General features: G+C 48.6%; 1 protein-coding gene across 1 annotated transcript in view; it reads right to left on the minus strand.

The window, feature by feature from the left end:
• Positions 1–4837: 4837 nt before the first annotated feature.
• Capn2 (calpain 2) overlaps positions 4838–27653 on the minus strand; it is a 51423-nt gene continuing 28607 nt past the window's right edge. The window contains exons 7-21 of the mRNA XM_085843525.1: positions 27500–27585; positions 25899–25973; positions 24737–24897; positions 21995–22164; positions 20385–20396; positions 19297–19508; positions 17539–17575; positions 16343–16408; positions 15060–15117; positions 11430–11494; positions 10475–10543; positions 10097–10175; positions 8309–8425; positions 7817–7875; positions 4838–5817 (exon numbers count right to left, since the gene is read on the minus strand). Of these exons, the coding sequence (XP_085699651.1) occupies positions 5794–5817; positions 7817–7875; positions 8309–8425; positions 10097–10175; positions 10475–10543; positions 11430–11494; positions 15060–15117; positions 16343–16408; positions 17539–17575; positions 19297–19508; positions 20385–20396; positions 21995–22164; positions 24737–24897; positions 25899–25973; positions 27500–27585 (1290 nt within the window). The 3' untranslated portion in view covers positions 4838–5793. The remainder of the gene's footprint in view (positions 5818–7816; positions 7876–8308; positions 8426–10096; positions 10176–10474; positions 10544–11429; positions 11495–15059; positions 15118–16342; positions 16409–17538; positions 17576–19296; positions 19509–20384; positions 20397–21994; positions 22165–24736; positions 24898–25898; positions 25974–27499; positions 27586–27653) is intronic.

Below are 27653 nucleotides of genomic sequence, written 5' to 3' on the forward strand. Positions count from 1 at the left end.
GCTATTTCCTGGTTTTCCTTTTAATGTTATAAACAGCTTTGGTTATAGGGCATAAGCCATTGGGCTTATCTACTGCACAGCTGAGAAATAGTGAACTGCTTGATCCAACAGTCGGGAACTGCGTGAAAACTTCCTGACAGTCGTGTGATTGAGAAGTGGTTCTTAATTACAAATATGCATCTCTGCAGTTTACAAGTCTGCATGGCTAGAGTACTATACTTTTAAGAGATTGAGGGTGAGGGTGTGTGCGCATATGTACCTGTTTCCTCATGGAGGCTGGAAGTGAATGTGGGATCCCTTGGAGCTGGGGTTAAAATGGTTTGTGAACGACCTGATGTCTGTGAAGGGATCTGAACTCTGGTCTTCTGATAGAGCAGTTGGCGCTCTTAACCACTGAGCCATCTCTCCAGCACCTAACTTAGTAATTTTTAAAAAGATCATAGAGACCATAGTGAAGGAAAGCTTACTTGGACCTACAACTTCTGCTGGGCTATTTTAATGTCCTCACTCTTTACACATTATTCATAAAGTTATAAAAATTTACTTGTTTACTTATTTATTTTTATTACCAACCAAGTAATGAGTTGTATCAGAACCCATTTTGCTTAGTGAAACCATAATAGAAGGTGTAGGTGCAAAACCACTGGCTACTTTTTCTAGACTTTGTTTGTTTGTTTGTTTTTTGAGACAGGGTTTCTCTGTATAGCCCTGGCTCTCCTGTTTCTAGACGTTTTTAAGAGTAGCTGAATTCTAACAAGGAAAGTGGATGAAAGACAGAATATAACCTTCCAGATAATGAAGAAAGAATGACAACATGGATTAAATATGGAGCCTGCACAGCAGGAAGAATTCTAGACCCAGGTGCCTTTCCCAGTTAGTGAGTCTAACACAGATCTGGGGACTTTAGCAATCAGCTTAGATTATCCAGGTGGCCCCAGTGTAATCACATGAGCCCTTGGAAAGCAGGAGAGGCAGGAGCCTGACACCTAAGGGGTGGTCAGCCAGATGTGGCGTGTTTTTGAAGATGAAAGGGGTCATGAGCCAGAAAGTGTGAAAATGAAGGAAAATCTCTGGACTGTCAGGAGACAGGGCCTCAGGCTTGTAGCCATGTGGACCTGAGTACACCCTACCAGGGGAGCTGATCTGTCTGGAGATGACTCCTCATGTGTGTGGGGTGCCCTAATGAAAATTTTGTTGGACCCCCACCTGTATACTGTGAAATAATGGATATGTTTTTTGTTTGTTTGTTTTGTTTTTTTCGAGACAGGGTTTCTCTGTGTAGCTCTGGCTGTCCTGGAACTCACTTTGTAGACCAGGCTGGCCTCGAACTACGAAATCCGCCTGCCTCTGCCTCCCAAGGGCTGGGATTAAAGGCGTGCGCCACCACTGCCTGGCATGGATATGTTTTTAAGCCATTGGATTTGTATGAGCTGTTGCAGTAGGAGACAAATACGACGTGAGTTCTAGAACTAAACTGTTGCAGTCGTTACTTGTACGACCTTGCCGAGACAGTTGACCTCTGGGAGACTTGTTCTCTTAACACAGGCGGTGAGACCTAAGGGGTTGTGGAGACTGCCGAGGAGTTTTCGCAAGTCTATAGAAGCAGGAGATGTGGGAAGTAGGGAAGGAAGCCAAGCCGGCTGTTGGCTGGTTGCAAGTCCCTTACCCTTACCATTCCTTTGTATTCTCTTGGTAGGTTTTTATCTGTTTTATTATTAAAGTACCAAAGCTTCTTGGGACTAATACTTGAAAGTGTAGACAAAAGTTACTGACTCAAAGTAACACAGCTTTCAAGGAAATAAGAAACCGTTTGTCTTCAGTCCATTTGAATGACCAAGGCCCAGGATCTATGGAGCCAGGTCACTCTGGGTTCCTGTGTTCCCACAAGGAAGCAGTTCCACAAGGGTTATAGTTCACAAATCAAGGCAACTTAAGACATTGGTGGGTACATCAGAGAGGCAGTTGTGCAAGATGGGGATTCTCCTGTAGGTCTCAGATGCTATGTGATGACATTCTTAGACTCTAGGTTAATAGACTCAGAAACAGTTTTTATCTATTACCAGATGCTAGTCTGACACAGAGGTGGCTTTCAGGGGCCAAAAATTAGCCCCAAATTCAGTGATTAAGCCCTGGACCTGAAGCATTCTAACCGGCCTTAGATGCAGCTTCTGTCTAGGGCTAATTCTTTTTTTTTTTTTTTCCTTTTCTTTTTTTAAGGTTCCTAAGTAACAGCTTTTTATTCACGCCCCCAAGTTGTGTATAGCAACATTAATCCTCTGCAGTACAATTCTACAACTCCTTGTCCACCCACACTAGAGATGTATTTGGGATTCTCAGATGTTCAGACTTTACATGAAGATCTAATCACATAGACCTCATATATGCAAACCATCTTAAACAATGCCTATGAGACTTCAACAGGAATTACACAATGAAGGCATCGGTTCTCGCCAGATTTTACATAACAATTGACTCAACAGAAATAATCTCTGGTACTCAGTGTTTTCTAAGACCTCAGAATTGTGGGTTGTCAATCTGTCTTCAAATCATGATGAAAATAAGCCACAAGTGGTTGTTACAACAGAACTCAGTCTAATACTTTCTCTCCTTTTAATACTACGTAAGTACATATAATTTATTTCATTTGTAATTTCACTCCAAATTTTATATACAAAGCAGGAAGTCTTGTGTAGAGTAGGCAGTGGACACTGGAGAGACACTGTTGGGTATATTTTGTAGTCTCGTTTTTTAGATTTTTTTTTTTTTTTTTTTTTTTTTTGCATAGCTGAGAGCCTGCTGGAAACAATTCTGTATTCTGTTGCTTGCTTGCTATTGTGTGTTAGGATTCAATGGCTATATCAAACTCATAGTTTATCCAGCAGTTTAACTGTTCTTCAGTTCTGTGTGTGCTGTGCTAGTCATTCTAACAGCAGGACTTATAGGTGCTTTTTGTTTTTACAAAAGGGAGAAGGAAGCCTTGTGCAGTGGGCCATGCTAAGGAGGAGAGTGTAAACTTTGCTCAGATACAGTAGGTGAAGCCTTGGCTGGAGGTGGTGTCATGTGACTGGAGTCACAGTTGACAAAAGCAAGGGACCGGAGGAAACTAGGGGAATGTGGACTCAGGTCAGAGGAAGAACTGAGTGGAATGAGAGGCAGCAGAGCCTGGCGGGGGTGGGTGGTGGGGGCCTGGGGGCTGGAGGTGTACCTAGGAGCACATGAGAGATAACTTGGGTCGTAGCCATGTGAGAAGACTGATAGGCTGTTAATTAGCTAGACCGTACCAGGTGGAGAAGCGATTTGGGGAACAAAGAAGTGAATCTAGGACAGTTTAGAATCCCTGGTGCTGGGGAAGGACGGGTCAGGGTGGGGCAGGTGTGTGATTGTGACGCTGTTGGGGAGAAGCTTTGAGAAGAAAAACTGAAGAGATGAATGTGTCCGGTCCACAGAAGAGCTAAGGCAGGTGTGGGCTAGCAATTCAGGGCAGAGGTTTACAGGAGTGGTGGTGAGATGCAGGCCAGAACAGTTCCCATGGCATCAAAAAGGTTGGGAGTCTATCTCCTCCCTGTAAAATGAGCACCGACCGGTTTTTGGTTTTAGGCTTACTTATTTTTATTTGGTGTGCATTGTTGTTTTGCCTGCTTATATGCTTATGCACCACATGCATGCAGTGCCCATGGAGGTCAGAAGAGGGCATCGGATCCACTGGAACTGGAGTCACAGCAAGTTGTGAGCTGCCATGGGGTGCAGGGAACTGAACCCTGTCCTCATTGCAACAAAGAGCAGAGTTGGCATCAGGGAGAGCAACGGATGGGCTGGCTACATGCTGCCAGCTAGTGATGTCAAGAGTAGCCTCTGCCACTTGGGAGGGGCCAGCTCACACCTCACCCAAGACCACCCTCCTCTCAGCTTCTTACAGCAGGACCCCTGCCCTCACTCCCACCCGGGTCTAGAACTGCTGCCCTTATTGGAATCACCACCCTCTCCCTGCTAGGTCTCCTAACCTCAGACTTCAAACATTCTATCACCTTCCTCCATCCAATCCCATCTTCAGTCCTTCACCAACACTACTCTGGTCACCCATAGTCCCAAAACAATCCATTCCCCCCTATCCTGAAACCCCTCAGTGTTGAACAGAGGAAGCTCAATCCAGTGACCTGAGTTAGTTCCATACACACTTGCCCAACTTCTTAGCCTTCCCAGCCCACCTTGGAGAAACCCATCTACTACTTGACATGGTGCTATAATTCCCCAACTGTGGAGGTGGAGGCAGGAGGATCAGGAGTTCAAGGCCAATGTTAGCTACATAGGTCCAGATCTGTCTGGACTATATGCAGTCCTGTTATATATTCCCTGCCCCTAGGAGGTGAGGATCTACCCACGAAACTGTCCATGAAATAGTGGGTAGCACTTTCCCATCATGCTGCCTTCTTTCTTCCCTTCCCGTTTTGTGATTCTTCAAGGATCACCAGCGACAGGCCTAGCCCTAGACTAGTGATTTACTATGTGGGTTTCTCAGCTCCCACACTGGCCCCCCATCCCCACAGAAGCAGGCCTAAGCTCTGGAGCCAACAATGATATAGGGGGCTTTCCCAAAACCGACCTAAACCAGACCAAGCAGGTGAAATTAGGATTGTCCTTTCTGCCAGAGTGACCAGCACTTCTGAACTAGACTTTTAAAAATGTTGTACAGTTCCGTAGTTTAATTATAGGCAAGATGCCTTCTCAGTGTCTGAACTTTCAGAGCAGCAGACCTCATGTCAGTAGAACCCAGCTGTTACCTGTGTGCTCCTAAGCCCTCCCATGGGGGCCACGCTCTATGAAGAAAAACAAGGCATGGTGCGACTGCGTTGTAACTCTTTATTAACAGTACGTTTGGAAGTAGATAAGGCAATATGTCTGTATGGTTGCTAGCATTTTCCCAGGATGAAGAAGCCAGCTTGGTTGTTTTCAGAAGATCTTCTGAGCCCTGTCCTCCCCAGCCGTAGGCACAGTCCCTGGCGTTTATCACGATCTTCTTGCAGATGGCACACCTGGCTCAGTTGGTCAGAATGATCTCATTACTTACTACTTGTCAGACCTAAGCGTCTAAGGCCAAATATGGTCAAGGACTTGAGTTTAAGAATGCTAAAGGTGTATAAAAACCATCTTCTGTTAGAACCAAATGATGGAAGCAAGCATGCCCTTTTTTTAAAATTGGCATTTATTTTCTGAGATCGGGTCTTGCTAGGCAGCCCAGGTTGGCCTTGTGTCAGACACTCCTGGCTCCATCTTTAGATGCCTCCATCAGACTGGTTTCTTTAGATGCCTCCATCAGACTACTTCGTCATTGTATTTCTCAGTTCGCTCAGGGCAAGCGGCAGTCTCTGGGCTGCTGTGGCAGGTGCCACCACTGCATTTAAAAGTTAAAATTTCTTCATATAGTCCCATCAAGGCCTTGTGGCCTCTGAGATTGGCTTACTATTTGCCCAGTTATTTAAAGTTCTCTGCATTCCTTCCTGATTTAATATTGCTATGGCCAGGACAATGTGTAGAAGTAAAAAGGATATACTATTTACAGGCGTAAAGCTTCCTCTGACCTTACCAGGGGTTATGCAATTCATTTGCATTTGGCTTAATAATATGCAAATCTGTTACTCTGATATGTGGAAAGTTCATCTATCCCAGACGGTTATATTCTTCAGTTATAATCATCCAATGAAGTCAATGTTCCCGTAAGTTCAAGGTCCAGATACAAAGTGTTTAAGTGTAGGCATTGACTGTTTTCTTCCACGAGACTTCTCCAGGCATGTAACTTTAGAGTACGGAAAAACTCAGCCACTGTGAAAAGATGAAAAAGAAAAAAAACAGTCATTCAGGGAGCGTTGTTAAAATGAAAGACCTTATGGGTGGCTTTGAGTTATTCTGGAGATGGCGGAACCCACCTTCTGGAGTCTCGTCTTAGGAGTTTGATAATTTGTGTGATTTGAACTGGTGGTTGTTGTAGTATTGAATACGTGAATGTAGTATTGAATACGACATTCAAATAACATGTGAACCAGCTCCTCACACTTCTGCCTCAACACACCACATCAGAGGTTTGGGGGCAGGTGTGGTGACGCATACCTTGAGTTATAGGGAGGCAGAGGCAGGCAGATTGCTGTGAATTTGAGGCTAGCCTGGTTTACATAGAGAATTCTGGGACAGCCAGGGCTACATAATGAGAACCTCTCTCTCTCTCTCTCTCTCTCTCTCTCTCTCTCTCTCTCTCTCTCTCTCTCACATACACACACACACACACACACACACACAAGTAGGTTTGTGATGTGAACATCCAAACCCCTCTGATTTCAGCCTTGGTTCTACTGTCAGTTCTATAGTGGAATGATAGGAACTCTATCAGACTCTAAATTGATGTGGAATACACCAACTCATCAGGACTTGGGAAAGGACAGCTGGGGCTATATAACCCACAACTGAGGTTGAAATCATGGAAGTCACAGCATAACTAAGGGGCAACTTTGTAGTCATGGCTCCTCCTTGGCAATGTCTCCTAAGGGAACTTTGGGAACCTGTGAAAGGTAAGTGAAATGGAGGGTACACATTCCTTAGGAGATGGGAAAGGGCTGGTCGGCATAGACAAGCCAGTATGTGTGAGCAGAGAGTGGGGTGGGGTTGCCAGAGTTGGCTGTCCTGCAGAAATGGGAAATAGGCTAGTTTCTAGAACCTAGCATGGCGTGTTTCATGTTCCAGTTGTATTGATTCCCTTTAAACAGCAGGCTTAGGCTAAGGGTGAGTTCCAGGTGATAAAACAATATAGCTTTAAGCAGCTGGTCATTTGTAACTGGTTAAAAGGTTTCCACTTTAAACACATGGCAGAGCAGTGAACAGCTGTTTGAGCATCAGAGTTCAAAATTCAAGGGAAAAAAAAAAGTTAACTGTGTCTTGCCATTCTGCTGTCCTGTGTGACACGGAGAAGTGGTGTTCGCACCCAGTACAGCATCCTTCTGTGGACTATGCCCCACCAAGCTCTGGGACCAACTGCACTCATGTGGTCTTGGATTCTTTGCTGATTTTAATATTTTCTGCAGTGCTGGGACTTGAACCTGGGCCTTATAAGTGCTCAGCAGGCTCTCTACTACTCAGTTGCTTCTGTGAGTGTGAGCCTTCTGTTAGCAGGATTACAAGGGGATGTGCTACGCTTTGGTTTCGGTGAAGTTGCCTACCACATTGATCTCAGAGATGTGTTGTTGAGATCCAGACACTAAGCCTATCATGGCAAATATGTGTGATTGTTGTTAGTTTCCTTTTAAAGAGAAGAGAGTGGAGAGAAGTATTTGTCCTAGAAAATGCTTTAAGTAGATATGTTCTATGAATGGCAGGCAGGTCATCCTAGAAGTGGGCCTTGATTCTACCCTAAGGGTTTCATTCTACAAGCCCATTCTTTCAGATGCTGACCAGTTCTCTCCTCAGCCATTTGGTATACCCAGCCACCTTAGTCTAACCCAGTGCTTATGATCCAGTCAAAGCTCATGGGACAAGAGGACCAGGTGTGTTGGAGAATAAGCAAGTCGTTCAGAAATAGCAACTCAAAGTGCATCATGGGACTTCCCAACCATTTACAGGCCTATCCCCAACAGACCAGAAAAAAAAAATCCAGAAGCAAAATTTCAAAAGAACGTCATCCTAGGAGTAGCCTGTTCAGGTCACCCTAGGAACAAACTGTTCGGGTCAGTTACCCCAGGAACAACTTGTTGAGGTAGCCCCCAAAGTAGCCTGTTCTGACCCATCTTGCAGCAGCCTTCCCAGGAGTCAGGGTCGGTGTGAGCTGTCGACTTACCGAGGCAAGGTTGAGCTGTATCGTTCCAGTGTTCTCAGGGTCCAGCTGCTTGAATATCTCTGCGGAGAGAGGTCAGGGTGTGAGAATGAGGGAGCAGAGCTGCAGGCTGCAGCAGCGTCTGGTGCGGCAGCTGATTTCTGTTGGATGCTACTCTTCCCTGCTTCCCCAGTTTAACGACAGGGAAATTTATTCTCAATTCACAGACACATCCAGTGACTGCACCCCGGCCCCCCAACCACCCGTGAAGGACGAGATAGGCCAGTGGTTCTCAAGCATCCTTGCTCTCCCACCCTTTCATACAGCTCCTCATGGTGTGGTGACCCTGGCCATAAAATTATTTTCATTGTTACTTCGCAATGGGAAGTTCGCTACTGTTATGAATGGTAATGTGTTTTCCTACGGTCTTAGGCGAGACTTGTGAAAGGGTCATCACACCCCAAAGAGGTTGGGACCCACAGTTCAGAACCACCGAGAGAGGCCTTAGCCACGTACTGAATAGCGTTTCCAGACGGACCAAACATCGCACAAAATTGTCAAAGTCGATGATTAGCTCGTCGTCTGCAAACCGGGCAACGATGACTTGGTGGAGTTGACAGGGCAGCTTGAAACCTGGAGGGGACAAGGAACCATTTGTGAGTGTCAGGTCCACTGCTTGGCTCTGTCAGTGTCAGAACTACCATCTAGCTCTCCTCGCATGCTGTGGAACCAATCTCTCTCTCTCTCTCTCCTCTCTCTCCCCATCACTTTATTTTTATATTTTTAACATTTATATGTGTGTACCTGCTTTTCTTTAGAGATTTATTTATTTATTTTATATATGTGAGTACACTGTAGCTGTACAGATGGTTGTGAGCCTTCAGGTGGTTGTTGGGAATTGAGTTTTTACAACCTCTGCTTGCTCCTATCAACCCTGCTCACTCCGGTTGGCCCCACTCGCTCAGTCCCTGCTTGCTTTGGCCCAAAGATTTATTTATTATACATAAGTATGCTGTAGCTGACTTCAGACACATCAGAAGAGGGCGTCAGATCTCATTATGGGTGGTTGTGAGCCACCATGTGGTTGCTGGGATTTGAACTCGGGACCTTTGGAAGAGCACTCAGTGCTCTTACCCGCTGAGCCATCTTGCCAGCCAGTTCGGACAACTGTAAGCCATGAAGCACTTCCTGAGATTTGAACCAGGATCCTTGGGATCCACAGTGGTTGCTCTTGCCCACTGAACCAGCACACTTTTCTACATGTGCACCACCTGTATGCAGTACCTGCAGATGCCAGAAGAGGGTGCTGGATCCCTGAGAGCTGGAGTTGTGGTTGTGAGCTGCCCAGTGTGTGTTGGGAACCAGTCAGTAGCAATGGTCTTGCTACTCTGTATTGATAACTATGATGCCATTTTTTCTAACTTAGTTCTTGGAGATTAGTTTTAGGAAGGTTTAGCTTTAACAGAGAACTGATTGTGGCAAACTAATTAATCTTAAATCTTCCTTGTGAACTAAAAGGGAACTTCAACAGGCCCATGGCTGGCTGGGCATGTTGTCAGTATTTCCCAGCTTTCTTTGCTGTATGAGACACTGTGAGCAAGTTCTGGCCAATGGTGTGTGTGAGCAGAAGTCATGGGTGTGCCTTCAAAAGCAAGGAACCCTTTGTGTGTGGACTTACTGACAGCATGTGATGGTGGTGACCTGTTGTCCCAGATCCCTAAGCAATAGATAGGAGGAACCTGGAGTGCTAACAATAGGAGGCCCCATCCCAGCCTTGGCTGCTTGAAGGAAAGATGTACCCTATTTAAATCACTATTGTTTGGAGTCTCCTGTAGTCAGATTTGTCCTCAAAGCACAGAGGTCTCCTGTGTTGGTCTTTGCTAGGTTTACATCCTAGTTACTGATATCTGTTCTGCTGGGGCTTTCCTGAAGGCTGACACAGTCAGATTCTACCAAATCAGCTTTGCAGGGAAAAGTGTGAGGACTACACACACACACACACACACACACACACACACACACACATACAGCAGCAGCAGCAGAGTGTGAGGAGTATGAAGAAGGATACACATGTGCACATACACACAGACAAACACGCCAAGAAAGACACACACACTCGAAAGCTGGCTTCACCTGCTTGTTCTACCAGGCTGCTCCCGGGGATAGAACCCAGGGCCTTGTGCATGGGAGGTAAGAGCTCTACCTCTGAGCTACATCTCCAGACCCAGAAGCAAAGCTTTGTTATACAGTATAGAAGGGCTCAGCAGAAAACACAGGCGAGGAGGGGAGGGTCTAAAGTGTTACCTGCTTCTTCCAGTGCTTTCCGCATCTCATAGGAATTCATGGTTCCAGACCTGTCCACGTCGATTTCCCGGTAAATTTTCTGGAACACGCAAAATGCTCATTAGAACCGTGACCCAAAGCAAAACAGTATCAAGATGCCTGTGAGGTGTCTGCTGAGTGGGCTTGAAGGGCTTCCCCTCAGCCTTCTCTGGAAACTCTTGGCAGTGACCTCATTTCTGGTCACTTATCAGGCAAAGGAAAGGACAAGGCTATGTCACTTGCGAAGTCCTTGCATACAAGGACTTGTGCCCCTACCCTCCAGAACAGTTACATCTTAACATATATGCCAGGATGTTCCCCAACACTGATCTACCTGCCCCAGGGTACCCAGGCCCATACTTGGTATTTCTGAATCTTCGTCCAGAGGATGTAGAACTCCTTCAGGCCGAGCTTGCCACTCCCGTCTTCCTGCCCTCGGTTAAGGAAAGCTCCTGGAGTATGCACTCACTGGGTACAATGGCATCCAGTTGGCCTACGGGCTGGCTCTGTTGGTCTTCCCAACACAAGCACAGGGAGGTTTCACAGAGAAGCTGCCTTCTGCTTTTCATTCACACCCTTGAGTTTCCTCAAAAGGGAACAGCAGGAAGGGTGTGATAGAGCCCTGCTGTCTGCTGACTGAGGGGCTATGGGGCCCCCAGATCTCACTAGACAGTTTGTTAGGAGGTGAGAGACAGATCTGGGCCCTTGGGCAATATTTGGGTATTGTGAAGAGGCGTCTTGTGAAGGGAGCTATGTCATAGGTAAATGCCGTGCGGCCAGTAGACACGGTGTCATAGACATGGGGACTGTTCCAATACTGAGCATTAGAAATGGGGAGAGAGCATGGCTAGTCTGCTCCAGGGACAGATGGGCAACCCAGAGGGGATAGGCCAAAGAGAACAAATAACAGAGGAGGCAGACATCTTCATCTTCAGCTCTAGAAACGTTTTGTTTGTTTGAGACAGTTTTTCTATGTAGCCCAGGCTGCCTTCAAACTGGAAATCCTCCTGCTCCCCACCATATGCTGGAATTAACAGAAGTGCGCCGCCACACATGGTTTTAGAAGGAAATCTTGCCAAGGACACGGATTCATGTCAGACCCACTATGGTTTAGGGAAGCTCTGCTTAGGAAAAGGAAGAGAATGATGTCACCCAAGAAGACACCAGAGATGGCAAGTGTATGGCCCCGGTTTCTAGCCCCAGACCTGCCAGGCTGCCTGTCCGCACCTCAAGCCTCTGAGGGCAGGTGGGAGTGGACTCACTTTCCCCTCTCTGAGGAAGCAGGCTCTGTTCTCTGGAGCGTGTGAAAGGATACATCCAACATGTCCACCATGATCTTACAGGTCTCGATGCTGAAGCCGTCTGACTTGATGTCTTGGCCTAGAAGATAAAATAGATGTATGAGGAGAGCCTTCCAGACCAGCACTGTCTCCCAGAACTTTCTACAAAGATAAACATGTTCTTCCTCTGTGCTGACCACTACAGCAGCCAATTGGATTACTTTAGCCATGTTTGACTGGCTGTCAAACGGGGATGGTACAGAAAGTCTTAGACATGTTTGATTTCTTTGTATAACTGCCACGGACATATTAAACAGGGTTTAATATCAAAATAAGCAATAAAAGAATAAAAAAATATGACTGAGCAGCCGGGCGTGGTGGCGCACGCCTTTAATCCCAGCACTCGGGAGGCAGAGGCAGGCGGATTTCTGAGTTCGAGGCCAGCCTGGTCTACAAAGTGAGTTCCAGGATAGCCAGGGCTACACAGAGAAACCCTGTCTCGAAAAACCAAAAAAAAAAAAAAAAATATGACTGGACTTTTTGAGTTTTGTGATTGAGCTCAGGCAGGCTTCAAACTCAGCACTTCTTCTGATTCACTCCCAAGGGCTGGGATTATGGGCATGTGCCATCTATCACACCTGATTATAGCTGGGCCTTTAAATGCTGACAGGGTGGAAAACTGCTGCTGGTCACACACAGCCAGAGAGCACGTGTGTTCATTGTAGGTTCCGAGCAGAGAGAGGAAGGCAGCAGATCCACTGGTCCATCTGCAGACAGTTGTGTCTCTGTCTGAGATGACAGAGAGATCCGAGGACCCAGAACCTACTGCACCTTACTAGGTGAGCCCATTGGTGGTGGCAGGTGGCATGAGACTCTTGTCACACTCCCCACGGGCTTCATGAGGAGCAACTGTGTGTGTGTGTGCATGTGTGTGTGTGTGTGTGTGTGTGTGCATGTGTGTGGGTGTGTAATGAGAATGACAGTAATGTATGTGTATGATGGATGTGTTTGCATGTGTATGAGTATGGATGGGTATGTACCATGGCTCATGGTACATACAAGTCAGGACAGCCTTGAGTGTCAGTACTAACCTGTCACTTTGGTTGAGGCAGAGTCTCTTTGTTGTTAGCCCCTGTGGATGCTAGACTGGGATGCCCATAAGATTCTGGGGACTCTTGTCTCCATCTCCCATCTCACCATAGGAACACTGGGTTACAGGTGCATGCTACTGTGCCTGGCTTTACGTGGGTTCTAGGGATTCAAACTCAGGCCCTCGTGCCAGCACAGCAAGCACATTACCCCCATACCATCTCTCCAGGCGACACGGAATAACCCTTTTGGTGATGTTTTTGTAGACTATTTGGGCCTACATCTCAACACTAAACTTGTTCCATTAGACAGCAACCCATTGTCCAGTATGGTCATGAGGCTGTGTGGGGACACTTAGGCAGAAGGCAGGAGTCACCAGGCAGGCAGGGGAGGGGCCTGAGCTCAACAGCACATGCTTTTCCTCAACTAGAAGCAGGCTGGACCAAGCATGGCCTGGCTCTTCCTGCATTCCAGCTGTGAGAGACAAAGAGACTCTGTCTTCTACATGCACTACAGCCAACATTCAAGGAGTCCTCTCACCATCCTTGTGCCAGGCAGCCACAAGGGTAAAGACTATTATTCTCTTGTCCTGGAAGAGGGAGAGTGCAGCTGAGCGCAGCCCTGGGGAAGCCCTGCATTGGCTTGCCTGGATGCTGGCTCCAGCCACCCTCACTCTGACTGCTGAGTGTTCTGTGAAGAATAGATGCTATCCTACAGCACGAACCACATGCTGCAACCCACTGTCTCCCATGTCTGTGAGGGACACACACCAAGGATGGATGACCCTACAGACCTTGGGCTATTCTTTGGCTTTAAAACAAGGATTTGCTTTTGTTCGGAGGGGTCAAGTAGGAGGCCATCTGGTGGTGTCAGATGGAACGGCGGTCCCTGGAGTCCATGGGGCATCCATTATGACAGGTAGAGCTGATGCTTGGGATGTCACGATGTGTGTGCCTGTTTCTAATCTGCATGACTTCAGGCATGGCATGCTAACTATCCACTATCATGTCGGGGCATCATGATTTGTAAGGATTGGAGGTGGGAGAAATATATTTCCCCTCTTCCCTAGGGATGAGCAACAGCAGGGGAGGTGAGCAGTAGTCTTTGGATCAATTCTTTTTTTAAATCTCTCTCTCTCTCTCTCTCTCTCTTTCTCTCTCTCTTAAAGATTTTACTTATTATTATATCTAAGTACACTGTAGCTGTCGTCAGACGCACCAGAGGACGTCAGGTCTCATTGTGAATGGTTGTGAGCCACCACGTGGTTGCTGGGATTTGAACTCAAGACCTTCAGAAGAGCAGTTAGTTCCCTTAACTGCTGAGTCATCTCTCCAGGCCTTTGGCTAACTTCTTATTTAAGAAACAGCTAGAAAAGCTGGCATGGCTGATCACACCTATAATCTCAATACTTATGAGCCCAAGGCAGGAGGACTGCTGTGAGATCAAGACCAGTCTGGGCTACACACCAAGTTCAAGGAGGTCATTCTAGGCTATAGAAGCCAAAAAGGCCATCAAGATGGGTCACCAGGTAAAAGGTGCTTGTCAGCAAGTCTGATGACCGAAGTTCAATGCCTAGAACCCATGCAGTAGAAATTAAAGAACGGCTCCTGCATATTGTCCTCTACGTGTGTACTGTGGAGTTCAAGTGCACACACACCTCTGTGCAGATACATGTGCACACAATCATATGTGCACACATATACATATGTGCACATACATGCGTGCACACATATATACATGTGAAAATTAATAGCCATACTTTTTAAAAGCAAAGAAAATTTTAAAGTAATAACCATAAGATTAAAAAGGAAAAAGAAAAAGAAAAAGCTGCGATATCCTTGGCTCTGCCTCTTTCTCAGGCCTCCACCTAGTCTTGTTCCCTGCTCTATGGACGCCTCCAGCCTGGGCTTGAGCATGTATTTCCAGAATCTAGACGCTATTTATTTGTCCCATTGGCTCAAGTGAGTTGAAGCTCATTTAATTCAAGGTGAGGAGTTGAGACTTTGCAATCAATCTCTCTTAGCCTGTGGGTAAGATGGCATATTGTCCGCCATTCTGGCCAATCAGTGACAGGCGACCTCTCCCCTAGGTAGGCAGAGAACTTAGAAACTCAGGACTGTGGTGTCCATCCTCTGGGCCTCTTAGCCTTTTCTTACCATCCAGTCATTATAAGAGCTTCCATTTACAGCGTGCAGGCAGATTTTATATGTTATCTCACGAAGTAATATTCACCACTGGGAAGAGGAAGTCATAGTATGTCTATTTTTCAGATGGGGGTGGGGGGAGTCTGACAGATGGTCAAACTTGGTTTAGATCACAGAGCTCCTACATGGAAGAACCTGGATTTGATCTGTGATCTCTAGACCCAGGAACCTCTGCTCTAGGGCATGACCTCACCCAGAGTCTGCTCTGTCCTATATCTCCCCAGTGCTGACAGTGCAAAAGTCACCGGTGTAGGAGCAGAGGGTGATGGTTTAGCCACAGCTGCTGACTTGTGCCTGAAGGGGGGAATCCCATGTCCCCTCACATCCAAAGAGGGAAGAGTATGATGATGGATTTGCAAAGGGGACACTTACGTTTGGCTAGAACTCTTCTTAAGATGGTCTGCAGCTCAAAGGCAGAGATCTCTGCATCCTGTGGACATATGACCACAACATCATTATGGGCTCTCTGTGGTTAGCATCTTAGCCATGCAATCTTGAATGTACTGTTAACAACCTAAGTGATGTTGGTGCTATTGTCCCCAGCCTACACTAAGTACTGCCCTGGCTTGTGTTTAGCAATACTATCATAATGGAGGGCACATACTGGGTCTAGTCAGTCACTCTTTCTCTGTGGCAGCCTAGTGCTCTCTAACCATCCCTCCTACCTGGCAGGCCTTCTCTACCCTCTACAACTCAGACTTTGGGCTTCCTGAAACTGCTTAAGACCAGCCATTTCCTGGGTCACCTTGCCTGGCCTCTGTGGGAAAGGATGCACCTAGTCCTGCCGTGACTGAGGGACGGGGTCATTCTTCTCAGAGAAGGGGAGGGGAGAATGGGGGAGGACCTGTGTGAGGGGCACTGGGAGAGAGGAGGGCTGATAAGTGAGTAAATAAATAAATTAAAGAAAAAAAAATCAGCTATTTCCAAGATGGCTCATCTCTCTGGGGTCACTTGCCAGAGTCCCTCAGACATGGTCCAACTAACTCTGTTCACTTAGATGTGTTTGTATAATGTATGCAACATGGATAAGGCCCAGGGTGTGTGTGTGGAGGGATGTGTGTGGTTCAGTCAGTGGGGATGGTAAGTTTCTCTGAGGCCCCTTCCCTTGAGAACCTGAGGGGAGGGAGACAGGTGGTGCCTCAGCATGAACAGCATCTGACTTGGCACTGTGATGAGCCTGCTTCATGGTTACACTGGAGAGAGCTACACAGTGGAGAACAACCCTTTGCTTCTGGAGTTGCTGGGAAGAAAGGGCGGACTGTTTCTATAGTGGGACTGTAGAGCTAGGGAACTAGTTCAAGAAAAAGGCAAGTAATTCTTTGGTGTAAACTGCTTACATTCCAGAGGAATGGGACCCTTTGATCTCAGGTATGTGTATGGAGGTCAAGACTGGGAGTCAAGTTCCATGTCTCCGTTGGCATGGGACAGAGAGGACACACACAAAAAAACCTCAACATGAGAATCTTATGAAGAGGGCTGCCCCAGAAGTCAGCAGCAGAGGGCTTGAGAGGATGTGAACAAGGGGTGCTGAGCTGAGAGTCTGAGTGACAGGGACAATTCTTCAGCTCTTGCTTGGTTTGCTTTCTTCCCCCTTAGATGGAAGTCTCCTCCAGGAAGTCACTTCTTTATGTCAGCCGGACCTCGGTGACACCTACCTCTCCAGCCAGCTGAACAAAGAGCCTTCGGAATCCATCGTCAATGTCCTCCTCATTGGCGTCAATCTAGAAGTCGAGCGACAGAAACAGGAAATTGTTAAAGGGGAGATTGACAGCAAGGGCCCTTCCCCCTCCCATGGTGCCCCCCCCCCATTTCCAGTCTTCCTGTCCCTTAGGCCAGAATTCTTAGGATACTGGCCTTACAATGAATGGCAATATGAAGAATTAATTATTTTGCTTTGTATTGAGACAAGCTGGCCCCAAACTCCTTATGTAGTTAAGAATGGCCTGAATTCTTCATTCTTCCCCCTAGTGCTGGGATTACAGGTATGTGTCACCACACCTGTCTTTTAAGATATTTTTTTTTCCTTTTCAAGACAGGATCTCAAGTAGCCTAGGGTGTCCTTGAACTCACTGTAGAGCCAAGGATGCTTTGAACTCTTCATCCTCCTGCCTGTACCTCTCCCGTGCTGAGGTCACAGGTGTGCACCACCATGCCCAGCTAAGTAAGGTGTTTGGTTTTGTTTTAGCTAAAGCCCATGAAAGGAAGTGGAAACCACACCGCAGGCAGGTTACCCTTTAACTTCTTGTGATCCCAAGTATCTTTAATATTTAACTAAAATGACCTTGTATGGTCCATCCAACAGGAGCCCAGTGGAATGCCGTGGAATAGTTTAGTCAATTACAAACCGTTTGGTGTCTCACTGGGTACATATGACAAACACCAGACTTCAGCAACTATGATCCAATCAGAGTCAGCTCAGGGCCTCAGCGAGAGGAAGCAAGACCCCTTCCTTTCTCTAGCCTGCAGTCCTTTTGCTAAGACTGGGCCTTGGGTGAACGTCCTGTATTATATTCCCTAAAAGCCCTTTGGGATTTACCACTGAACCATTCTTGGAAATCTCAGAAACGTGAGGAATCTCATCATCCTTTGAGTCCATTTTATAAATGATAAAAGTGAGGTTGAGCGAGGGAGTGACCAGCACCCAGCCTTTTGAGTGCAGCATTGGTGATCTGTCCTTCCCCACCCCTCAGGCTTTAATGAGCAAGAGATTGGCTGTAGCCTGGCTTTCAAAGTGTCTTCACACAGCCCAGCCACCCCCACTCCACCCCCACCCCCACCCCCGCAGTGTTTTTCTCTGTCACATACTGTGTGCCCATCAAATGCACAGAGTTAGAGAGCTAGGAAGAAATACCTCTTCAATGTTGGCCTCGATTTCGTCATCAACAGCTCTGGAAACAGAGGGATATTTTGTTACTAGGGGGCTGGAGAGTGTGAACCAGAAGTTCTGCAGAAGTTGAGATGGAACAGCAGTGTTTACATCCAGCATGCTGTGGCACAGGGAGTTTCTGTGATAACACAGCCCCTTGGCAACAGTAGCCAGGGCAGAGATACTTTGTTGCTTTGAGTCTTTATCAAACAGCTTCCCGTGTGGAATAGAGCAAGGGCTCTGAGACTCACTTAGCTTCTGGCTAGACAGTTTCTTGGCATCTGTTTCTTAGCTTTGGTGTTTTGTTTTGTTTTGGTTTTTTGTTTTTGTTTTTTTAAGTGCTGGGGCCTCACAAAGCTGAGCAAGCACCCTACCACTGAGTTACATCCCTGGTCTCAAAGGACAACTTTGAAGTTCCATCTAAAACATTCTTTGCCATGAGAAAGCTCTCATCCTTGCTTGTATGAACCTCCGACTCTGTCCCACATTGGGCTGGAGCAAGCCATATGGAACCTGATGGCAAAGTTAGCTTACTCTCATACAGTCCCTTACACAAGCTGGGTCCTTTGCTGAGGATATTTAAGCCTAGGAAGGCTTCCCTTGGGAGCATGTAATGTTAAACTAGGTTACTAAGAGTCCCACCTGCAGGCCTGAATTGTCACGAGAGAGTAAAGGGACTTCTAAGTGCTACTAACTGGGATCTGCAGTAGGTTGACTATTCTAGGTGAGGGCAGCAGCTTTGAGTGGCAGAAAGCTTACCTTGGGGACTAACTCTTTCCTGGGAGAAGAGCAGGATAGGGTTTGACCAGAGCAGAGCCTTCACAGTGATATTAGGGCCTGACTCCATCTCATCAGTGGAGACGAAGCTGGACACACTGGGACTCCCCCAGTGAAATGACTCGGCCCTTTCCCTGCAGCAAGCTTCAATCAAACAGGAGGACCTGTCATGGCAGGGAGCCACCGTCATGCTCTAGTGGCATTTATTGGTTCACAGCTGTTGGGAACCGAAGCTCTTTTGCTGTCCTGTATTATCTTGAAGCAAAGGTACCCTGGTCTCTCTCCCTCCGCCTCTTCCTTTCACAGGAGGTGATGGGTAGAGACTGGCCTATACCCACCCCATCAGACACAATCTATGGGACCTCTGGGTCTTTGGCAAAGGCTGTCCCAACTATGGTTCTCCAGAATGCCCTTGACCTGTCCTCCCCATTTTGTCCCTGGTGCCCCATCAGTGCTGGGGTCCCTACAGCCTTTCAGTGATCCTCCTGGGCTTACACTGCTCAGGGGTGGTTCTGTCTGTTGGCTAAATGACTGACAGGGTGACAGGGTAGCAGACGGTACTATGAGCTGAAGCCACAGGGACAATGGTGGAAACTTGTCATATCTACTTAAAAGGCTCCACCAGACACTTCCTGACTAAAACTGGGAAGGTTTTGGAAATTGACATTATCCATTACACATGACCTGGGAAAGCAAGGGTTATGCCAGGTTTAAGCTCATAGAGGGTGTACACGGACCATTAACATGATATTAACGATTGGTAATTCATAGACAGACTGTGAAACTGGACTGCAAGCCACTCCCTTCCCCAGCTGCCCTGTTCCAACTTAAGATGTCCTGAGTGGCTTTTTCCTTGAGTAGAGCTCTCCAGCCCTACACTGACCTGTCAAGTGCTGCTGGTATTAGAGCAAAAGAAAGGTGAAGGGCAGACCAAGGCTGGGAACAGGGAGAGGTAGTAGAACCTACTGGTAGTCAGCCTTCTTCTCCGAGAAGACTCGGATGCAGAAATCGCCATCCTTGTGGGGTTCGAAGGTGGAGGGAACGAGGACATACTCTCCCGGGGGCAGCTTGAAGCGGTTGAGGACCTCTCGGAGGTTAATGAAGGTATCTGACCGCTCCCTGGCTCGGGTCGTGAGGAAAAAGTTTTTGCCGAGGTGGATGTTGGTCTGCCCTGTTAGCTGATGGTTAAACAAAGCAATGAGGACAGAGCTTGAAAGTTTGTCACGTTCACTCCCAGAGGGACAATGGGATGATGCCTGCATCATTTTAGACAGGGATCAAAATTTCCACCCCAAGCATCACATGACTAGTAAGGAGCTCAGGCATGACCAGGTGTGACAGGAATGTCCCTTTCCCGTCCACCTTGCCCGAGGTGACAATCAGGGTGCCAGAGGCCCCTCCCTCACGCAGGGCCCAGGTCTGTTCTGGGTTGTGTTTCACATGCTGACAAAAGGAAAGACAAGGCAGAGAAAGGAGCCCAGCTGGCAAACTAGATATAACCCAGGGCTGGGCCCACAGCTCAGTAAAACTCAACTGTCTATCTGAATGCCCATGGATGGGTCTGGGCACCTGGTGTGGCCATTTAATAAATGGCCTTTTGAGTCACTTGACTGCTATGCATTTTATTACTGTTAACTGTGGCCTTCTGTACCCCAGTTCATGCCCACAGTGCCCAGGGGGGTGATGGCTAATTACTTACACTGGAAAGGAAAGCAAAGCTCAGATAGAATGTCATGCGTGGAGGAAGGTCATGTAGCCTGGGAGTTGCTTCTGCTCCCCCTCCCCCCTCCCCACCGCTTGTTCTCAGGGCTACTCTAGGGTCATGGGGAAACAGTAAGAACTAATGAACTCTCTAGATACTTAGCCCTGAGCTTAGTCCAGTCGGCCCCAGAGTTGAAGCCACCTCCACGGGGCCTCTGTGGAGTCAAGGACTCATCCCTCAGCCATTAGCCCCTTCCGAAGCTCCCACTACTCCCTGAGTTCAGATTGGCTAAGCCTCAATCTTGTTGGCAGGCGGAGGCCTGGGGTTGGGGACTGACATGTGCCCGACGTACCTCCTCTGGGACCTGAAAAACAAAGGAGGCCTGGTTCAGATTTGGGAAGCAGACGTGAACACATCAGCACTGTGCCCGACTCTTCACCGAGTGTTTTCTAGGTAGCTCCGGCATTATTAACTAGGTCAGCACTGCAACTCAAAGTACGTAGGCCACATTGGAAGGAAACCATCTTAGGACCCGGTGATACGGCGCACGGGCCCTTACCACCCACCATTCATGCATGTGGTGACTTGTTTTTGGTTATCATCTGGCCGTGTGGAAGCCCACACCCACCTCTTGTTCAGGGAAAGTAGGACTGAATACAGGTGGAGGAAGCCAGCCACATCCAGTCTGTATGGATCTCCTCCACTAAGCCACTTCCCCTCACTGGCCTTAGTTTTCTTACATGTCAAATGGGACTGATAACGGGCAACATCCTGCCCACCTCTGAAAGCCCAGGACTGGACTTCCAAGTGCACGGGTGAGCAGACACAATTCACGTTGCATTTCTGAGCTATTCTGCCCAAGTCCTCAGCTTCTGAGCCTCCGTTTCAGAGGCCTAGAATATACCAGGTATACTTTGCAACTGATGGTTTTTGGCCAACCCCATTTCTCAGGTTGGTGGGTGGAGCTCAGATCAGCAGCCAATCAGAAGCAGCCATGTTGCCAGGGATGCGCACAGGAGCCGGACCTTCTCCCTGACACCTAGTCTGTTTTCCCAGAGTGCTAAGAGTGTGGTTGGAGTTTGTGGGCAAGGCTTGGCTTGGTAATGTTTACCATTACCCAAAGTTATGTTGAGGCTACCACGTGACCTTGCTAAACATGGGGCCACGACCGGCGCTGGGCTTGCAGGACCAGGAGGAGTCCAGCAAATTGCCGGGCTTCACTCACTAAACAAAAAGGCACCTGTACAGCCACCCTGAGGTCTTCAGTGCTCTGCCCATCTGCGGAGCAAGGCCATGTTTTCTGCCGCTGAGCCTTCCTCACATGGAGTCAGGTCTCCTGGCTCTAGCCCTTAGCTTGAAGGAGAGAGAGAGAGAGATGGCCTTGCCAAGGCTGCCCATCTGGCGCAGTTGAGCAGGCGGGCTTTGCTTTGGCTTGGAATGACAGAGGGCCCCTTGAGCAGTTAGGGGCTTGTGAGAGCAGAGCTGCAGCCTGCAGGTCCCCGGGGAGCACAATGACACTTCTTTATTCTGTTGTGGGCTCTTGCCCATCCAGGCCAAAGACTTGGCTGGTCTCTGACCATTAGGAGCCATAAGCTTCACAATACGTCTTGGTGTGCTCTAGAATATTCTGTTCTAGCTTAAGTCTTTTTTTTTTTTTTTTTTTTCTTTTGAGTTTGCTGGGCCAACCAGAATTGTAGGACTACGGAATGTGAACAGGGACACTGAAGTCTTTTCCAAGCACGGAACTCGTGGGAGCCCAGGAAGGGCCAGAAGGTCCCTGGGGACACAAACAGCTGTACAGACCTTGGGTCAGCTACTGCTAAGTCTGGCTGAGCTGGCATCTTTATTTTGGCTTAAGTTCCCTGTCCTCTGTCTTATTCCAAGTCTTGCCTCTGGGGTCTGAGTTGCTGGGGCTGGGAGAAGGCAGGGCAAGGCAGAGCTCCACCCATCGTCTGCCCATACCTCATAGATGCCAAAGCCAATGGTGTGCATGTCCTCGCCCATCTTCCTCTGCCGCCGTCGGTGCTTCTGGATGAGACCCACCAGGAAGGTACAGCCTCTCTCCCCATCCTCATCATCTTCATCTTCTTCCTCCAGCTTAATTAGGTACTGAGGGTTCATCCAGAAGGTATCTGTGGAACAGGGTCAGAGGAACCCAGCTCTGAATAAATAAATGTCCAGGAGCTGAGAACTGGGGCGGGCCTGGCCTTGTGGCTGAGCTGGTCAGTCAAGGATGAGAAAAAAGGAGCCGGTGGGAGACGAGGAAGCACAGAAGAGGCCAAAGGAAACCAACCCTTTAGATGGAGTGGATACTGACAGAGGTGTGCTATGCCTGCAGCTATCATGAGGAGACTGCTTCCTCGGGTTCTCTCCTCTGGCACCAAGTTCTTATAGCTCAAGCTGGCCTCAAACTTGCTTATGTCTCTGAAGATGAGCTTGGATTTCTGATCCTCCTGACTCTACCTCTGCAGTGCAGGGGTTGCAAGTACTAGGGACTGAACGGGGGCACCAGGCATGTGAGGTAATCACTCCCATCAGAGTTACGGTCTTGGTCTCATTACGAAGTCTTCCCGAAGGCTTATCACCCAGGTCATAGCAAATGGAGGGCCACTGGCACAGTATAAATCTCAGGAGGACCTAAATCAGGAATTGTTCTTTGTTTTCTGCCCTTACACCGCTGGCTTGCCTTGGTGCTCCCTAAGGACATCTTCCCACACTGTGCCTGTCTTTTGGCCCCCACCCCTTGGCAAATGCAAAGACCAAAAGCATCTGTGTCTCTTGTTCACCCTCATGGTACCTCTACAACCCATACCTCCAAAGCCCACCTGCAGGAAGACCCTGAGGTTTCCCCCCCCCCCCCGCCATCTGACTGCCTCCCACCCCTCACGCAATGACCTCTGGGGTAGAATTAGAAACACGGTCTCACAGTGTTGGCAGCCATGTTACAACTGCTTCTTTAAACTCAGTTGTGTTGGCACACACTCACGTGTGTATGAAGCTCTAGGCTACCTCGGTGGCACTGAGTAAGTACTGTAGAGGCAAAGGGTCCCCAAGGCCAAGAACATTCACTCTGAGGTCCTTGAGAGAGTATCTGTGGACCTCCCATCTAACGGGTACAGGGTGCTCCTGTGGGTGGCAGAGGGGCTTCTCAGTGGTAGCCTCTAGAACTGCCACTTGGTGACTGCGTGCTGGGACTGGAGGGACTGGCCAGCTAGTCTACTTGCTCTGTTGGTCTGGTATATCACCTCGAACCTCTGTCTCCTCATCTGCAACAAGAGTCAATATATGACCATGGCCTGCCTCCAGAGTAAGAGTGACTTCGTAGCCACATCGCCTGGGTTCAAACCCCAGGAAGCTCTGTGGCCTTGGACCAGCCACTTCCCTTGGCCCAGTCCCGTCATCCTCAAGTTGGAAAGGAAAATGGGTGACTTCTTCGAGAAGATTAATACATAGATGAAGCTCTTTGGGACAGTTCCCAGTACTCTATGTACACTCCATCCTACGACTGGCAGTGTCATCGAGATCAGACAGGTCTAGGGGACAAAGAGGAGGAGAGGACTGAGCTGTGAGGACAACAGAAGAGATCAGCAAAGGGATCAAGAGAGCAGAGCAGAGGAGGAGCCCTCTCCTGACACGGCCTGGCCTCAGTCAACTCTTCCTTCCTTCCCCTTCCCTTCCCTTCTTCCTTCCTTCCTTCCTTCCTTCCTTCCTTCCTTCCTTCCTTCCCTCCTCTTTCTTTCTTTCTTTCTTTCTTTCTTTCTTTCTTTCTTTCTTTCTTTCTTTCTTTCTTTCTTTCTTTCTTTCTTTCATCTTCCTTCCCTCCCTCCCCCCTCCCTCTCCCCTCCCTCCCTCCTTCCCTCCCTCCTTTCTTTCTTTCTTTCTTTCTTTCTTTCTTTCTTTCTTTCTTTCTTCCCTCCTTCCCCCTTCCCTCCCCCCTCCCTCCCTCCCCCCTTCCTCCCTCCCTCCCTCCCTCCCTTCTTTCTTTCTTTCTTTCTTTCTTTCTTTCTTTCTTTCTTTCTTTTCATCTTCCTTCCCTCCCTCCCCCCTCCCTCCCCCCTTCCTCCCTCTCTCCCCCTTCCTCCCTCCCTCCCTCCCTCCCTCCCTCCCTCCTTTCTTTCTTTCTTTCTTTCTTTCTTTCTTTCTTTCTTTCTTTCTTTCTTTCTTTCATCTTTCTTTCTCCCATTCTTTTTGAGACAGCGTTTCTCTGTGTAGCCCTGGCTGTCCCGGAACTCACTCTGTACAGCACAATGACCTCCACCTCCGAGATCTGCCTGTCTCTGCCTCCCAAGTGCTGGGATTAAAGGAGTACAGCTACCAACACCCAGCTCTAAACATTTTACAAGTGAACTTGACACACAAGAGAGTGGCAGACTGCCCTGAGAGGCTGGTGTGCCCCAGGATGCACTGCATGAGGGCCTGGGATGGCTCGTTATGAACTAGGACATAGCACTGCCTCCATAGCCAGATGGAGGTCGCAGCCACCAGGGGATGTGGGGGTCTAAAGGACATCACAGCAAATGAATGCAGGACGTAGTAAGGCTGAGAAAATGGGGAAAAGGATGTTGAGACACAGGCTGGTGGTTTAGGAAGAAGATGGGAGCCTGGGTGAGTGGGTGCCAAGTCCCCTGGGCTTCCAGGCTGAGTGGCATATCTAGTCAGGTAGGAGGCCACGGGACCAGAGCCACACATGGTCATGGCCCTTACTTGGGTAATTCCTGCAGCCCCCTGCGGTGGAGCCTCGCCTCCAGTTCCCATCCATCTTGGTGAGTTTCCACTTCTTGTAGGAGTCACAGGTGAGGGTGTCCGGGGTCAGGTTGCAGATCTCCAGGCGAGAGTAGTGTCTCAGGAAGTCGCTGAAGGACATCCTAGCAAAGCACAGACAGGGTGTCCAGAGTTATAAAAGACACTGGCTTAACCTTAATCTTCTACCTGGTTGATGGGGGGTGGGGTGGGGGCTGTCTAAGACTCAGTGATGGGTGCTATGGCCAGACTCGGAGGCTCCAAATCTAGTTCTGTAGCAGCCACTTTCTCGGGTGATTTGGGGCAAATTGATGAGTTCTCTTTGCACCCCAGAGTTCTCAGATGTGGAATGAAAGCCATGAATAAGTACGAACCGAAACAACATATGGGCTCTCGGAACAAACAATATCCACTCAAGGTGTTCTGTGGGAGCAATGCACACACAGAGGACCCTCTCTGCTCACTAACGAACTGGTTTCTTTCTTTTTCTTTTCTTTCTTTTTCTTTTTTTTTTTTTTTTTTTTTTTTTTGGTTTTTCGAGACAGGGTTTCTCTGTGTAGCCCTGGCTGTCCTGGAACTCACTCTGTAGACCAGGCTGGCCTCGAACTCAGAAATCCGCCTGCCTCTGCCTCCCGACTGCTGGGATTAAAGGCGTGCACCACCACCGCCCGGCTTAGAGTTGGTTTCTTAATGAGCCAAGGATCTCTCTTTAGAGACTGATGGAAGAAAAGGTCTCATCTTTCTCTGTTTTCTCTTGGGGTCTAAACATTTCTGAAGGAATTCCTCTCAGCCCTTGTGAAATTGCTGAGTGTTAACCCCACAGCTGAGATGAACAAATTGAAGAGATTTAAAAGCTGTTTAGGATCATATAGAGTTTTTTTTTTTTTTCTTTGTTGGAAACAGGTTCTTTCTTGATAGCCAAGGCTATGCAGCTTGGTCTCCAGTTTGAGAGCCTTCTTCCTCAAGTTTTAGAGAGCTAAGATTACAGAGGCGCGCCACCTGCTTGGGACTTAAATGCATAAAGAGCAGCAAAGCCAGGTTGCCCTACCACACGTCCTCAGTGTGTTGAACGCATTTCTGACTGGTGGTCTGGTTAGGAATGTCCCTGCAGCCCCTGCTGCCTTACCAGAATTCTCCATCCTCCTGCCGTTCTGTTAGATTTGCCCTTACTTCTGGGTCAACCGTGTTCCAGCTGGGGCAACTGGAAAGCGAAGCAAGAAGAGAGGCCTTAGGAATCAGTGTGTGGTAATGACCATGTCTCTCCACAGTCCCCAAAGGTTGAGGCTCAGAACACACCCACTTTTACTACCTTCCGAGGGCCCACACCTTAGAAAGGAAAGGATTCTCCCACCTGCATCCAGACCCCGTGGAGAAACACAAAACATAATCTAAGAAGCACAGAAGCTTGTGCAGGGAGCTAGGGGAGAGGTCACGCTCTCCTGGAACACGGTGGATAGAAGAGTAAAAATGAGCAAGGCCCACCATCAAGGGATGGAGGAGCATTGCTGTGTCAGGGACGATGCTCCTGGCAGCTCTTTTAGGGGCAACTGGAAATCCACCAAGGACCACCCCCAGAGCAACCCGGAAGGAAGTCTGCCCATAGGCGGTCCTCTGCTGAGGCTAGGGCCGCCTGGAACAAGCCAGAAAAGGGGTAGAGGAAGGGAAAGCGCTTCTGGGAAAGAGTGGAGGGACCAGGTGGAGCGGCTCAAAGGAGCTTTTGTCCCAGAGGGTTGAAGCTTAACAGCTACAGGAAAGCCCTGGGGATCAACAGGCTCATTCCTGCTCTTGGCACACAGTTCATGTCCTTGATTTATTAGGATGACGGTGCCTTTTATTCCTTTATTTTTTGTTTACACTTAATTGTGTGTACGTGTGTGTGTGTGTGTGTGTGTGTGTGTATGTGTGTGCGCGCACGCGAGAGTGTGTGTGCCCCCTCGAATATTCCAGCAGGGTGATGGTGTGCTCTGCCACAGTGCTTTTTTGTTTTGTTTTTCTTTTTTTTTTTTAAGATTTATTTATTATATGTAAGTACACTGTAGCTGTCTTCAGACACTCCAGAAAAGGGCGCCAGATCTCGTTACGGATGGTTGTGAGCCACCATGTGGTTGCTGGGATTAGAACTCTGGACCTTCAGAAGAGCAGTCGGGTGCTCTTACCCACTGAGCCATCTCACCAGCCCACACAGTGCTTTTTTGAAGGTTAGAGGACGACTTGTGGTTAGCAGGTTCTTTCCTCCACGTGGGTCCCAGGCATCAGGCTTGGCGCCAAGTGATGCCTGCTAGGCCATCTCACTAGCCTGTGGGGTGTGTTTTCCCCCAGAGGGCCCAATAGCAGAGTGAACGTGAGCTGGAAAAGGAAGGAGGGACCACGGACCTGACCGTGAGGTAGGAAAGAATGTGCCCCGCTGGAGGCCTGGGCCAGGCCATGGCTCCCCAGTGCTGAGTGGTGACCTGTTTGCAAAACCCCTTAGCGAGTCACAGGCCTGGGGCCCACGCGGTGTGAGGAGTGACCTCAGGACCTCATTTCTTGGCACTGCCCACAGTGCCACCTCTCTGAGCTTCAGCTAGCCCTCCTCAGCCCTCCATGTAGGGTGTGTGCTCTCTGGCCCCACCCCTTGGCCCTCCTCCGCCCTCCCTGTAGGATGTGCGCTCCCGGGGCCCACCCACCCGGGGCCCACCCACCCGGGGCCCACCCACCCGGGGCCCACCCACCCTGTTCCCTTCTCACTTGTCATTCCACTTCCCGGTCCACTCGACTTGTCCCCAGGGATTCCTGATGCGGATCAATTTCTGCAGGCTTCCTGAACTTTCAACCTGAAGGATCCAATGAAAGAAAGGAGAGAGGGGCTAAGGGACATGCAGGCTTGGAGGGGCTTGGACAC

Source organism: Mus caroli, unplaced genomic scaffold (assembly GCF_978045245.1).
Source record: "Mus caroli unplaced genomic scaffold, Mus_caroli_1 scaffold_1, whole genome shotgun sequence".
Classification (NCBI taxonomy): domain Eukaryota; kingdom Metazoa; phylum Chordata; class Mammalia; order Rodentia; family Muridae; genus Mus; species Mus caroli.